The sequence below is a fragment of the Procambarus clarkii genome, chromosome 58 (genome assembly GCF_040958095.1).
Source record: "Procambarus clarkii isolate CNS0578487 chromosome 58, FALCON_Pclarkii_2.0, whole genome shotgun sequence".
Classification (NCBI taxonomy): Eukaryota; Metazoa; Arthropoda; class Malacostraca; order Decapoda; family Cambaridae; genus Procambarus; species Procambarus clarkii.
The window spans coordinates 21,494,285-21,510,315 of record NC_091207.1 but is presented as its reverse complement, the minus strand read 5'-3'; the positions used below and the strand labels follow the sequence as shown (position 1 = coordinate 21,510,315).

Genomic DNA, 16,031 nt, shown 5'->3' with positions numbered 1-16,031 from the left:
ACATAGTTCCAATCTACAAAAGTGGCAGCAGGGAAGACCCCCTCAATTATAGACCTGTATCATTGACAAGTGTAATAGTGAAAGTATTGGAAAAACTAATCAAAACTAAATGGGTAGAACACCTAGAGAGAAATGATATAATATCAGACAGACAGTATGGTTTTCGATCTGGAAGATCCTGTGTATCGAATTTACTCAGTTTCTATGATCGAGCCACAGAGATATTACAGGAAAGAGATGGTTGGGTTGACTGCATCTATCTGGACCTAAAAAAGGCTTTCGACAGAGTTCCACATAAGAGGTTGTTCTGGAAACTGGAAAATATTGGAGGGGTGACAGGTAAGCTTCTATCATGGATGAAAAATTTTCTGACTGATAGAAAAATGAGGGCAGTAATCAGAGGCAATGTATCAGAATGGAGAAATGTCACAAGTGGAGTACCACAGGGTTCAGTTCTTGCACCAGTGATGTTTATTGTGTACATAAATGATCTACCAGTTGGTATACAGAATTATATGAACATGTTTGCTGATGATGCTAAGATAATAGGAAGGATAAGAAATTTAGATGACTGTCATGCCCTTCAAGAAGACCTGGACAAAATAAGTATATGGAGCACCACTTGGCAAATGGAATTTAATGTTAATAAATGTCATGTTATGGAATGTGGAATAGGAGAACATAGACCCCACACAACCTATATATTATGTGAGAAATCTTTAAAGAATTCTGATAAAGAAAGAGATCTAGGAGTGGTTCTAGATAGAAAACTATCACCTGAGGACCACATAAAGAATATTGTGCAAGGAGCCTATGCTATGCTTTCTAACTTCAGAATTGCATTTAAATACATGGATGGCGATATACTAAAGAAATTGTTCATGACTTTTGTTAGGCCAAAGCTAGAATATGCAGCTGTTGTGTGGTGCCCATATCTTAAGAAGCACATCAACAAACTGGAAAAGGTGCAAAGACATGCTACTAAGTGGCTCCCAGAACTGAAGGGCAAGAGCTACGAGGAGAGGTTAGAAGCATTAAATATGCCAAAACTAGAAGACAGAAGAAAAAGAGGTGATATGATCACTACATACAAAATAGTTACAGGAATTGATAAAATCGACAGGGAAGACTTCCTGAGACCTGGAATTTCAAGAACAAGAGGTCATAGATTTAAACTAGCTAAACACAGATGCCGAAGAAATATAAGAAAATTCACCTTCGCAAATAGAGTGGTAGACGGTTGGAACAAGTTAAGTGAGAAGGTGGTGGAGGCCAAGACCGTCAGTAGTTTCAAAGCGTTATATGACAAAGAGTGCTGGGAAGACGGGACACCACGAGCGTAGCTCTCATCCTGTAACTACACTTAGGTAATTACACTTAGGTAATTACACACAGCATTGGGTCAACACACTAGCCAGCTAACGACACCACCTGACGCCACATAATGCCTCCAATATAACAACAATATTGCTAACTCTAAGCACAAGGTTGCTATTATTATCAGCATCCTGGTCAGTAAATCCTGAATATGAATAATTTTTACACAAGTTTATTTTCTAAAGAAGCATAAAGCCATTTCATGATGCATAGATGCACCAAACAATGGCCAAGTGTAGTGGCTGTCTGCATCACACTGTGATCATCATAAACACCACTTTGTTCACTGATATCTGAACACTGTGAAGAGTCTTTATTACAGTCAGGATCTTCTATGATACTATTATCATAAAATAACAGCACAGTACTTATATATTTCGTCAATTTTAAGTGATGCTGTGCTCACAAGCTGAACAGCAGTGCTGTTAGCATGTGTTGTATGCACCAGCCTTGGTTGCTCTTTCAATACTGAGGCCTTCACACCCAGGAATCTTGTCCACTATTTTTTTTTCAAAATAGCGTCTGTTTACTGGAGGCCTCAGGAAGTTGATGTGAACCCTGTGTACCTGCGGGACTTTTAGATCTTACACAGTACTGTACTCTTAAATCATGTATGTATGATATGTGCACTGCAGTCAGTTAGGCCAAGATCATATATGATATGCACATTAGAAGGATAATAACCTACCAATTATAGGCCAAAATCTGCACCCCCTCCCCAACAGAGGGAGAGGGATTATGAAATTCACGATCACCTTTACTCAAGAAACAAACACCCAGAAAGTAAGCAAAGCAAAACAGACAGGCAGGTTCTCAGAAAGCAAACAAACAATACAGCAAAGCACTTAGTAATTTATCCACCCAATAGTTAGGATATACCCCACCTGGCAGTGGCAAGTGACATCAACCATGGGTGCTGCCAGTTAGACATCTCAACAACAATAAATTCAGAGCCTAAGAAAATACTAATGGATGCACTTGGTAGAGAGGTAAGATCCAAGGAGCCACCAAAGCCACCCTGAGAAAGAAGCACTTCATTACATTTAATGCTGGTTTTCTGGAGTGGCTGAACGGTGGCTCCCTATTTCTAACACAGAAACTAGGGAAACTCACCAAGGAAGAAGGAAAGCAAAGATCAAATACCTGAAGGGAAGAGACCAGGATGGAAAACTACACCAGGAACACAGGCTGACAGGGAACTGGAACACTAACCAGGTAATGAGCCACCAGGACCTTGTTAGGTTATCTTGAGGTTATCTTGAGATGATTTCGGGGCTTTTTTAGTGTCCCCGCAGCCCGGTCCGCGACCAGGCCTCCAACCCCAGGAAGCAGACCGTGACAGCTGACTTACACCCAAGTACCTATTTTACTGCTAGGTAACAGGGGCATAGGGTGAAAGAAACTCTGTCCATTGTTTCTCGCCGGCGCCTGGGATCGAACCCAGGACCACAGGATCACAAGTCCCGCGTGCTGTCCGCTCGGCCGACCGGCTCCCTTTTAGACCTCTAAAACAACCCCAGACATTTTAGAAAATACAGCAGTCCACACCGCACGCTTCTGAACATCAAGGGGGCCCAAGGGTAGACTGAAGGCTGTTTAGAATTTATGACAGTGGACAACCTGCAGCAAATGTGCCATGGAACAAGGAACCAAGGAGACTGGATCAACAAGCAATGCATTCCCTGAAGCAGCCCAGGTCTCATGCAGGTAGCAACGAACAACAGCAACTGGACACAACAAATGATGCAGCCCCTGACTAAACAAACCAAGAATCAATGACTAAAGGACCCCTTCGAAAGCCAACCTTGTCATTCTTCTCCCGAAAAAAGGGAGAAGGTTGCAGATGAAAAAACTGCCCACCAGGAGTAAACAGACAAAACCCCCACTGCTAGAGGAGAGCATGAAGCTTCCCAATTCTACAATTACAAGTGAGGCACAACAAAAGCCAAAGCTGAAACCAAAGCTGAGCTGGCCACCAAGGAGGCAGAATGATCACCCCTGCCAGTATAAGGCTCCAGTCTGGGTAAAACCTGGAGGTGCCAAGCTGGAAGGGGAAGAGATAGAACAACCTACTCCTCAACCAGTCCATCCACTTCAAGAGCCTCACGAACAGAGAACGGAGCAATGTAGGATGAAAAAGTCTGTTCCAAGCCAATGCAAAGAAGTCCACCTTGGGGCAACTGAACATCTCACAGAGCCAACTGTCAATGGTCCACTCTGTGGAAATGGAATAGAAGTGAAAGAGACCATCTGTGAGAAATTTGGACGCATCCCATACACGAACCGTGCACAGAATCAACCGATGACCTACTCACAGAGTCCAGCTTCAAAGAGGAAAGGACCAAAGCAAACACCAGCAATTTAGACAGTGACCCACTAAGAAGAAGTCAGAATGGAGCCAGAGAATGGAACCCAGAGAGAGATGAACCCTTCACAGGGCCTATCACAACACTGCAAACTCCCGAACTGTAATGTGCACTCAAAGGATGGATCTCCTCAACAACCCTGGAAAGCCCAGGAAGTGGCAGACACAAAGACCCAACCCAGGGTTGAGGCATCCATACACACAACAAGCAATGGAGGAGGAATGCGCCAAGACACAGAGCCCCAAGAAACCCCAAGAGGAAACGGGCAAACCAAAAGCCAGCAAAAGGCAAACGTAACTCGCACTGGTGGTGAAAAGAATGAAACTGGAGGAACCAGAACAATGCCCAGAGCCAAACCCTGCCCATGGAAAATATCATTAAGACAAATTCCAGGCAACTGTTCAACAAATTAGAGAGCAAACTGGTGCCTCTCTAATATCAGACAGAAGTGAGCTTGCAGGTGGAGCAGAGCAGCTGTTGGCTAGGAAGGAAAGTCCTAGCACTGGAAACACCAGAACCCCAGTGTATAACAGAAACCCATGATAACAAGAAGGGAAGTCTCCGTGGAAGAAAAGAAAAAGGGAAGAGAGTCGGAGGGACACTGGAACAAGTAGGCCATACCAGTACACCATAGACTGAGAAGGCTGACCTCGGTGAGCCTTGGTTAGGTTACAGAAATCCTGTGTGCGCCAGCAGCCAAAATCTGTTCCCAACCCCTGGGAAGACCAGCAGCCAAAAACAATTGGACTTACCTAGGGTGAGGCCCACCACAAGCGAGAAAGCCTTCTAAGGGAGCAAATCCTGAATACTACTGGGAAAAAAACTGAGAGTGCTAGGGAGCACTTAGGGAAGAAACCAATTCACATGCAGCTCCAAGCACCCTATACTCCTGGCTTATGCAGCACAAACATACATTGGAACAGCCACAAATGCAAAATTCCTGCTTAGCTGAAGGCAGGAAACAGGAGCCAGAGCAACAGAGTGGACAGCCAGGCACTAACTACAATCAGCAAGAAATGAGGGTGAAGCAGCCAGTTGCCCTGGTCTGCCTCCTTCCTCCCCTCAAACGAAGGAAAAAGGTGGGATGAGCAAACTAACACTAGTTTCAGTGGTCTGTTTTGTTTCGCTGACTTTGTGGGTACTTTCCTGGTGGAGGTTTTTTAGCATAGTGAACAGCATAAACAAAATGAAGAGCATTTTTTAGCACAGGAACACTCTTTATGCTCAGATGAGTCTTAAGAAAAACCTAAATGAAAGAAAACCTAGCTTAATCAGCCACTGAATGAGTTGATGTCAAGATTTAAATTGAGAATAGCTGGTTCCTCTGACCTTTTTGTGGTAATGGGTATGACACAAAGTATGAAGTATGGATATGTATGAAACTTTGATTTACTAATACTGTACTAATCGTAGTATGTAGAGCAATAATTAGAAGTCTAGATATTCCTAACTTTTACTTGCAGGGGAGGGGGGGGGGGGTGGGGGAAGAATGTTTGAGTAATGATTCATTCTTTTGTATTATAAGGAGCCAGTACAATAGGTGGTGGCTTGAGTTACTCTCTCTACTGTCTCCCCTTCCATAGATACATGACAGGCCCGGCCACTTGCAAAGTCCCCTCATACAAGATGTATTAAAAATCTCGAGAACCTAGTAGGTGATACATCTCCTAGATGGACAACATAGGACATAGCTACAGGAGCATCTAAAGAACTTTAGCTCAGAATGATTTATGGGTGGAATGATTTTACTGGAGAAGTGTTGCTTTATTTATTTACTACACAAAAGATACGTTCATGAACAAAACTTTACAAAGTTTAAGGTCCTGAATCTAAAATTCATTGAAAATTTTGATTTATGTATACTTACGTTTTCTGTACTGAAAATTTCTATAAACTTTCTGTGGAGATATAAATAGATACACCATCTGCCATGCCGCAAATTCAAAATCCATTTGACGGAACTTAAGAAGCCGTCTGAGGTACTTGTATCTTTTTGCTGCGGCCGTCATGCAGTCGTGTCTGTTGGGCAGTAAAAGTGTCAATTACATTACCTGGATAAAATATACAACGCTTCCCTAAAATGTTGCAGTCACTCATAGTGCATTCTCAGTAATTTACAAAGAACATCATCAAACTAGAATACAACTGATGTTGAAGAAAAGGAATGCTTACTTATTTAACTTTTTTTTTCAGTCATGGTAAGTGTAGCAGCATTTAGTGGTATACTCTAAAATCCTAATTCTCTAAAACATTTAATTTAAATGTTTTTAAATTTGTTTCTACTTATCATTTTCTCCTTATATTCCTTTACTGAACTTTGATTTTTGCCCCATACATTTAAAGTACCACGTTATATAATACTTGCTAACGTGGTTTTCTTATCCATGTCATACAATTTATGTCTATTAACCCCTTTATGCTGCATTAAATGTTTCTATCACAAGTCACCAATGCATGGCTCATAATATTATGGGCTCATCATCTAAGTCAGTAAACACGGTGCCTGGTTCCCACCAGTCCCTGCACCTTAAACCAATTAGCAACTCGGGCTAATAAATTCATACAGTTCAGCCTTCCCCTGTCATCAGTTTCTTCCCATATGAGGCAATGTCTGACTAAAGAAACTACACCATATAATTCTACAGCAATCTCCAGCAATAGAGGGGTTCCAAGCCACAGTCACTTAGTAACGACAAACAATCAAACACCTAGTCAACTTCCTTATTAGACAACATTTTAGTTTAGTTTATTATGCTCCCCATACCCATCCCTTCAGTGGTGTGGGGAAATGCTATATAAGCACAAAGTAGTTCCAGAAACTGAAACCTAATTTTTGTTTAGCTAAGCAATTTACAGAGTATGTTAACACTTTCACATTCTGATGATGCTAAAAAAATCCTCCATACTCCAACATTAATCATTTCGATGATGCTAAAATGCGTGAACCAACTGCTATTCATAAACATTCATTTATCCATCGCTGTTGTACATAATCTATCATAAATGTACTTTTGTTTCCCATCTATTCTCCAGAGAATTCATTTGCTGAAGATATGATGACCAATGAACACATCAGAAAATGGAGAAACAACATTGTTTTGGTCTGTCCCGGACCACTATCAAGTCATGATAATGGTCCAGGATGGACTGAAACTTTGCCATTTCTCCATTTTCTGATTTATAGATGTCCCAACAAATAACTTAGAAAATCTAAAATGATTGTAGACATTTTAAACATCGCTGAGCATCGAGCCTGCTATGTTTACAGGTATAAACATGCAGAGAGGAACATAATCTTTTATTTGGGAACATTTTGACACCAAAATGATAAACATACCCCAACAAATAGTTTAGAAAGTATAAAATGCTTATAAACATTTTTTTGCATCACTGAGTGGCCCGGGGAGCCCAAAATGTTAACAGTCGGGAACATGCCGAGAGGCCAGACCGCCAAAGTGTTAACATATACATCGACAATCTATTCACAGTTTATCATATCACTAACTTCATAACCCCAAGAGGCTAACACAATAAGTGAGAGTTTTAGTTAGTTTAATTAGTTTATTATGGACCGCTTGTGGGTGAGTGGCAGACTTGTTTCAGTGTCACATAATGGGTTCAGGTACTGGATCCCAATGATCTTGAAGCTAGGCTTGTTCCATTTGCAGTATTCCAGTTACATATAATTTTAATTTCCCTATCATGCAACACTCACCCACTCAGTGAACGGTGGTGGAAAGGTTACAATAATATTTATTTATTTATATACAAGAAGATACATTGAGTCGTGAGAGTACATGAATGCACTACCTACAGTAGGCAATCTTTAGATACTTTGCTAAGATTGGTTGTAGTAAATAATTTTGAATGAAATTTTGCACATTCCTTTAACATTGTGCTTAAGAGCTGTATCTAAATTGTTTATATGTGTTCACATTCCATCACATAGTGATACAGGATGTGCAACTAGGACAACATTAACAGATGGGGCTGAGCCACCACACGCTCAAATTGCACAGTGCACAAAACCGTTTACAATGTAGACATTCAGTTTATTCCTACTTTCTCCCTACATTTTACATCCAAATTAATCATTCTATAAGGCAATGATATTTTTTGTATTTTTTCACACAGGCGTAAAACGTATGTTTAAAACATAAGCTGCACGTTAAGAGATTAAAGAAAAAATGATCTAACATTCATTCCCTGTACGGCACTGCTGACCTATTTCCTCTAGATTGACGCCTTACCAGGCCATGAAAATGGAAAATACTACAATCATTATAATGATAAATTCAATCTCTTATAATGTACTAAATTTTTCCTAAAGGGTTCTTATTATTATTCTACATAATGTTAGCAGGAACACTATCCTTGCATAAAACTATTGACCTACTATAAATGTAACATAGCAAGACAGGCAGCATCAAATAAAAAGTAGAGAGATCGTAGAAATTACCCACTTGAAAAAGCTATATAATACTGGAATGTAGATATGTATTAAAAATAATAATTATTAGGAAGAAGTGAGTATTAAGGGCTGTTTTGTTTAGCCATGTGAAAATATCCTTATCTACTCTACTTCCTCCTGTCATGTGCTCTCAATTATCCTACATAGCTATGCAACCTGGCTATTATTATACATGATGAACCTTTCCATAAAAGATCAAGCAACACATTATACAGCATAAATCATACTACTTGACAACTAGTAACTGACCTGTGGGCAACTGGTGTTGGAAGCGGTGACCCTGTGCGATAACTAAGGGGAACTGTGGTTGTTCCTTGGCTTGAAGATGGTGACTGCACTCGGGAAGGTGCTGGTGATGTTTGGTACTTATTGTTCGTGCTGCTGAAAAAATAATATTCTCAGTCAATAAACACTCCACAACTAGATATGTTTTAATTGCAAAGGCATCCCTGGGCCAATACATCTCTCATCATGAACATGGTGATGTAGTGAGCCTAAGGAGTGTAATGAAAGTAGGCTGATGTAGAAAACAAAGACTGGACTGTGTAAGGTAAGATGGGAAGACGTCAAGAAGGTTGAGAAGGAGAGGGAGGACATGGTGCTGTTGTAGTATTCACCTATTTGTGCTTGTGGGGGATGAGCTTTGGTGGTTGTGTAAAAGTGGTGTGGGTGTCACACTGCAGAGGTATTTTTATGATGCTATACCAGTGTGGTATAGCAGTGCAACACCCACACCACTTTACAGCTGCCTTCAACCTCGTTCTGACGGTTCCTGTGATGGTGCTGGAATCAATCATATTGGCGTCCACCTTTTCATTGGAGACTTTCGGCACCGTGGAGAGGGGAGACCTGCTGCATGGGTGACAGCTTCTCCCCTGTATCAACCTACCCTGGCTTTGTGCCCTGGAAAGGCCACTCCAGACAGACAACCAGAGTGCAACTCCATAGTCTCCTGAGAGTGATGGATGCCTACTACTATAGCAGTTTAGCAATAGTGTAATGGTTATCTTATCTTATCATGAGATAATTTCGGGGCCAAGCGTTCCCGTGGCCCGGGGAGGTGGTGGTGGTGTGGATTGTTTTGGGGGTGGCATGAATTTCTGTGTAGGTGGTGTGGATTGTCATGGTGATTTGGTGATGCTTTACTAGTGTGTGGGGTGATGTTTTAGTGGAGTATTGGTAGTACTGTAGTGTTTTGGGGACATTTCACGGTGGTAGTATTGTGGTAACATCATAATGTGGTGGTAGTGGCATGGTTGTCAGGGTGGTAGTGGCATGGTTGTCGGGGTGGTAATGTGGTGTTGGTGATGAGATGTTAGTAGTGAGTTTGGTGGAATTGAGTTCAGACATATAAATCAGGCATTGAATGTAATGAAACAAATTTTCCTGGTGGCTTTTAGTAGGTCCCCAAGCTTAGCTCTGGTACTACTCAACCTCAATTAAAAAGACAAAGCCTCAGAGACCTTGCCATCATCTAACAAAAGATAAAATCAGAATTTGGTTCACTCTACAAAGCAAAGGGAAGCTTGGGGAATCAAAAGACTAGCATAGGTGTAACAAAACAAATGACTGTTTGAGGAAAATTACACATCCGTGGGTAAACAAAGCAAGCGACACCCGCAAGTCACCCAGGGGTCACCCAGAAAGTTAAAGATTCATCTCCCTACTTTGCTAGTAATTCCTTTTGTGTACAATAACACCATACCTTGAGGTGTTTTTACCATGAGGTGTTTTCGGGGCTTAGCGTCCCTGCGGCCCACTCGTCGACCAGGTTTCCTGACCTCCATGGTCACATTTGTCAAAAGCTTTTGCAAAATCTGTGTATATTACATCAGCATTTTGTTTGTCTTCCTTGACATCTAAGGCCATGTCATAGTTGTCCAGTAATTATGAGAAGCAAGAGTACCCTGTCCAGAACCCATGTTGGCCAGGATTATGTAGGCACTGTGATTCCCTGTGTTTTGTGATCTTACTTCTTAGCACTCTTTCAAAGATTTTTATGATGTGTGATGTTAGAACTATTGGTTTAACAATTTAGCATCTCCTTTACTACCTCCTCTGTGAAACGGTGTGCTCTCTGCTGTTTAAAGTATTTTGTGGACAACATCAGCATCTAGGCTCCGTCTCCAAAAGATGCTTATAGCCTGTGATAGCAATTCTGATGAATATAGAATACCAGATGTCCTGGTTTGGTGCAGAGTACATGGGCATGCTATTTTTGGCTACCTGAAAGTCCAGTGGGATTAGGGTGACATCTGATATTTGTTTGATGTTGGTGTCACATTCATGAAGAATTCATTTGGATTAATGATCTTCAAAGTGTTCAAGCATTAACTGAAAACAAAATCATACTGTAGCCTCAGTATTCACTCATTTCTTTGTTGTTATCTGTGAAAGTTCCATTATGCTTGCACAAAGGCCCAATGTGGGATGTAGTTTTTGTTGTAGATTTTGTATAAGAGGAAAAGCATATTGGAGTCACCTCTATTTCACTTAGGGTCTCTTGCTCTCTTTTCCTCTCCTGGATTTTATGATTCTTGCAACTTCACCTTTATTCTTTCTACTGTACAGTATTTCTTTACATAACTTTCTTTTTTGTTCCTGTGATAGAGTGTAGGTAGCATTTTAGATTTTCTTAGATTTGTTTTTATTGCCTATAGAGGGAATGCTGTTCTTGATCCAGTTTGCATCTTGTTCTTTCTCCTTAGTGGTATGTGACTTGGACATAGTATTTTTAGTGCTACTGTGCCTATTTTCTCAAGACACTGGTTTACCTTGTAAACCAGTGTTGTTGAAAGCACCAGTCCGATGCACTGAGAAGACAAGTACAGTAGTAGTAAGGAAGGTCCACAAAGTGGATATGCAGCTGTTGCCACCTTGTGGGCCAAGATTCACACATAATAATGAGTTAGTATGCTATTTTGCTGCACTAGTATTTTATTATAAATCATATAAATACATTGTCCAATGACAATATTTCTTATGTCCCTTTGTACGAAATGCTGACAACCACTATTTTTTTTTCTCTCTCTCTCTTTGTTTCTATGTGAATTTTGTTACGACTTCTACATCTTGGAGAATGCACATCCAGCACTAAGAATGTGAAGTTTGAAAGAAGTTAATCAACATATTAATCAGTCACAGGTAACAGAAGTTGTGACTCTTATTTTTTTTGGACAGATTTATTTAGACTTCAAACTTTATTCTCTTTGTCTCTTTAGGTTGTATTGATGAATGAGGACCAGATGAGGACCTTATTACTTATATACTGTATAGGGAAATAAAGTTACTGCAATATATGTTTGTTATCCCTAACCAATTTCCATTTTTTTTTTTGGGGGGGGGGGATATTTTTTCTTGACTTTATTACAACACATATTGACCTACAACCTTCACATATTCGAGTACGAATGCCAAGCATTGTTTATTAAAACATACAAGAAAATTCATTAATTAGAACTACCATATTCATTGTCGATAACTTCAACTTCAATTATCTCTAAAACGGGCATTTCAACTTTGAGACAGCTTCAAAAATTCAGTTTCTGACTGATTCTCACCATTTTTTACATTTTGTGCAAAGTTCTTAGCTCTAAGGTGTCCTTACCGTCGTTTAGTCATAAACCCATAACTTTTGGAGTTATAAATTTTTTGAATCTAAATTTTGCACATATTTGGAAGGCCACGTTGAATAATTTTTTTTACAGTAAACTATACTCTCAAACAAGATTTTAACAGCAAGGAACATGAACATTATATGCCATTCTGATACTTTGATGAATAAAATATAAATTGATGACATTTTAATATTTTTAAACCTAATTTGAAATTGTGAATTTTTAATTTTTTGTCTATTTTTTTCTGCTCATGGTATGATGTTGGTCCATTAGGAAAAGTTGGAGCATTTACCATGAAGATATTATTCACAAAAAAAATTTGTGTTTGAGGAAGTTTCAGTACACAGTCACCGGGTCCCTAAGACATTAATCTCACACGATAGCAAAATAACATGTGTGGCATGTCATCCTAATACCACCTCTTTCATCCAACCTATGGATCAGGGAGTTATCTGTGACACAAAAGAGGTTGTGCACCAAAAAGATGCTCAATGAAGTTTTGGTGGTTTTGCCTCTTGAGGAAGATGGAGCCTGCTGTGGATACCAGGGCTTAAAAAATCTTGAGAATTTGAAAAAATATTTTATCAAGGAAGCTATTTATAACTCGGCCAAAGTATGAAGTGAAGTAAAGGTTTCGACTTTGAAGAATTCCTGGAGGAAAATCCTCACAGTTATGGCCAACAATGAAGAGGAAGAAGAATAAATTTTGAAGGATTTACAGATGAAATCCATGGAATGTTCAGAAATGCTGGTGAAAATTTAGAAAGCCAGAATGTGTATGACCCAGGATATGGTGTGATGGGCAAAGAAGAGATTGTTCAGTCTGGTATTAGTGAGATCTATGAAGAGGAGGAGGATGAAGATGGTAATGAGGAACGAACACCACAAACAACTAAATAAAGTTTACTCATGTCTTCTATTGACATGCTAATTAATTTTTTGTCCAACTGAGCTAATCCAGAAGTTAGAAACATTTATCAGTACCTGAAGCAAACCAAAGAGCTGATTATAAGAGGGGCCAATGAACACAGGGGGCAAGCTAAACTTGATTCTTATTTTGTAAGAACAATAACCAAAGGCCCTTCCTTCACTGAAGCTTCAGAAGGCATCCAAAGACCATCAACATGTGATGCCTCACAAGCAATCCAAGGATCTTCAAACAGTGAAGCCTCACCAGAAATCCAAGTGCCTTAAACTAGTGAAGCTTCAGCAGTTGGTAGTCAAAACTAACCTTGCCAAGCTCATGTACTGTACAGAAACTTTAGTGTTGTGTTAAGTTTAGTTATGTAAATTTTGAAGAATGATTTTTTTGAAGATATATTCTGTATTACTGTACAGTACTGTCTGCAGCATCAATCAAGAAGATGAACTACAAGATAAGCTGAAGTTTCTGTTTAAAATTACAGTACTGTACTGGTATATTTCTTATTTATAATGTGTGTGGAAATTAGAATTATTCTACTTGTGATATAAAAAATTGTGAATGTTTACTTTTGGACTTCCCCAGTAAAAATTCTGTTTATCTGTGCACCTGGCTTATCCAGCAGGGGGGGGGGGGCTTCCTATTTAATTCAGATAAGTGAACTCATACATTATTTTAATAATTTTCCTTACTTTATTCATGCAAGTGTATCATTTTATAAGATTTTTAATAATAATAATAATAATAACAATAATAATAAAATTATAGTTTTTTTCCCCCTCACAGGCAGAGACACTTTTGATCAGAGCAGCACTTAAAGTTAAATGAAAAACAGGAGTTAAATGACACAGTTATACTAATCAAATCATCACCAGAAAAATGTAGCTCCTGGATAGGCTGTGAGAATAAAATTACTGTCAAAATAGGCTACAGATAACTCCAAGTAATAATTAATAAAAATAATAATAATATTAATAATTTTTTATGGTATTTTAAAAACTATACAGCACGTAATACAATGGTTGCTTATTTGTTGCATAAAAGTGCATACTTAATAGTCACTAGTATGCAAAGCATTTTGAGCATAACTTAAAATAATGTAAAATTATTTATATTTTTAATGGGGGTAAACACTTAATACTAAACAAGAGTTAAGCCAACATATTTGACTTCAAGTAATTTAGCAAATGATATACAATATTTAGGTGACACTTACAGATGAAAAGCACAGGCACACATGCTTAGCTATTAAAATCAATAATAACTGCAAAACACAAAAATTTCTTATTTTGGATGAGGAAATGCAAGTGAGATTTTCTACATGTTAATTATATATTTCTTAAATTCTTTTACTAAACTGGTTGGGAGAAGTATAGCTTTTAATCATATTTGGGAGGTCATTCCACAATTTGGGACCTTTAATTTGCATGACATTTCTGCTTTGGTTGAATCGTACTCTAAAGAATATCAAATAGATATTTGTTTCCCATATGATCACCATGAATTATGTTACATCCCCATAGGAAGCGTTTGAGGTCAGGCAAGGCAATGCAGTTCATGTAGATAGATAACAATAGTGAGTGGAGTGGTTTCACGTTGCAAACTGAAAAACACTTTCTCAGTACCAGAAGCGTTTATACTATACAGTTATTTAAGTGTCGCACCTTAAACTCCAATATACTAATAAAATCTTACTTATAATTGTGCAAGTTTATCATGTTTTTGCAATAGTCTCCAGGAACAACACCCAGGAGATAATTGGTGCTTCGTCTTAACTGTCTCACATATCTTATAGAAACAGTTATTTATTTGAAATTATGAGAAATATATATAAGGAACATGATTGCAACTGACCTCATAGCACTAAGGTGTGTTGCTCCGCCCCTCGAGAAATAACTAACACAAGAGAGGGTTCAGGACGGGTTTGTTTTCATCACTTGTTGGTGAACGGTTGTGCTCCATAGTTATGCTCTTCGTTTTCCTGTAAAAAAATAATTATATAGTCTTTTATGAAGAATTTCATCAAAAACGTGATTTTTTTTGTTTATAAAATATTGTTTTCAAAGCTATAGTAATAAATATATAAGGAATACATTTAAAAGATACACAAGTTTAATCATTTTATGGAATGGATTAATTTCACTCGTAGATTCTGCCAGCTGTCAAATCACCGTCTTGTAGCAACTCACAATATTCAGGAAAGCTTATCTTCAAATTGTCTGGTGATATAAATATAAAAATCTTTTTCATTAACTTATATTATAACTAATATCCTTTTGTATGCTATTATACACAATTACTTCAATTAATGAACCATGGTCTCGGTTAGAGTATAATTCAGATTCAGATTCAGATTCAGATGTTTATTCAGGTAAGGTATATACATACAAGTGATGTTACATTAATGGATTGATATATAGATAGAGCTAGTACATACAATGCCTAAAGCCACTATTACGCAATGCGTTTCGGGCAAGAAAAACATTAATATCTAGAACTTAATACTAATTGAGCATAAAGAATAAAAGATGTTGAGAACAAATACAAATAAAGATAAAAAAAAAGGGGGAACATGACTGAAAAAGCAGCACAAATACAATAGGTTGACAAACAGTGTTGATTACAAAAAAGAAAAAAAAAAAAAAGAAAATAACAGACATGGGTTGACAATAGAGGAGTGAGGTAGATTACAGGGAATTTATTAGGTAGTGTTTAGTTTTTATCTTAAACTGGTTGAGAGAGGTACAGTCTTTAACATGGTTGGGAAGGTCATTCCACATTCTGGGCCCCTTGATTTGCAGAGCATTTCTAGTTTGATTAAGACGTACTCTAGGAATATCAAAACTGTATTTATTTCTGGTGTGGTGCTCATGGGTTCTGTTACAACCTTCTATGAAGCTTTTAAGATCAGGATTGGCATTATAGTTTAGCGTTTTATATATGTATAATACACATGAGAGAATGTGCAGTGACTTAATATCTAACATATTAAGAGATTTGAGTAGGGGTACCGAGTGATGTCTGGGGCCAGAGTTGGATATTGTTCTAATAGCGGCTTTGTGTTGGGTAATTAGAGGACGTAAGTGATTTTGGGTAGTAGAACCCCAAGCACAAATACCATAGTTGAGATAAGGATAGATAAGGGAGTAATAGAGAGTCACCAGAGCAGGGCGTGGTACATAATATCTGATCTTAGAAAGAATGCCCACAGTTTTTGAAACTTTTTTTGATATATTTAGAATGTGTCCCTGGAAATTCAGCTTGTTGTCAATGAGAAT

General features: G+C 38.5%; 1 protein-coding gene across 6 annotated transcripts in view; it reads right to left on the bottom strand.

The window, feature by feature from the left end:
• Unc50 (Unc50 RNA binding protein) overlaps positions 1-14,760 on the bottom strand; it is a 68,548-nt gene extending 53,788 nt beyond the window's left edge. The window contains exons 1-3 of one of the 6 annotated variants that reach the window (XM_045757985.2): positions 14,608-14,760; positions 8,464-8,595; positions 5,611-5,762 (exon numbers count right to left, since the gene is read on the bottom strand). In XM_045757985.2, the coding sequence (XP_045613941.1) occupies positions 5,611-5,762; positions 8,464-8,595; positions 14,608-14,612 (289 nt within the window). In that variant the 5' untranslated portion in view covers positions 14,613-14,760. Of the gene's footprint in view, positions 1-5,610; positions 5,763-8,463; positions 8,596-8,831; positions 9,071-9,103; positions 9,209-14,607 lie in introns of those variants that run through there. The other 5 variants (XM_045757986.2, XM_069306666.1, XM_069306665.1 and 2 more) reach the window with 5 other exon arrangements.
• Between the last annotated feature and the right edge of the window lie 1,271 nt (positions 14,761-16,031).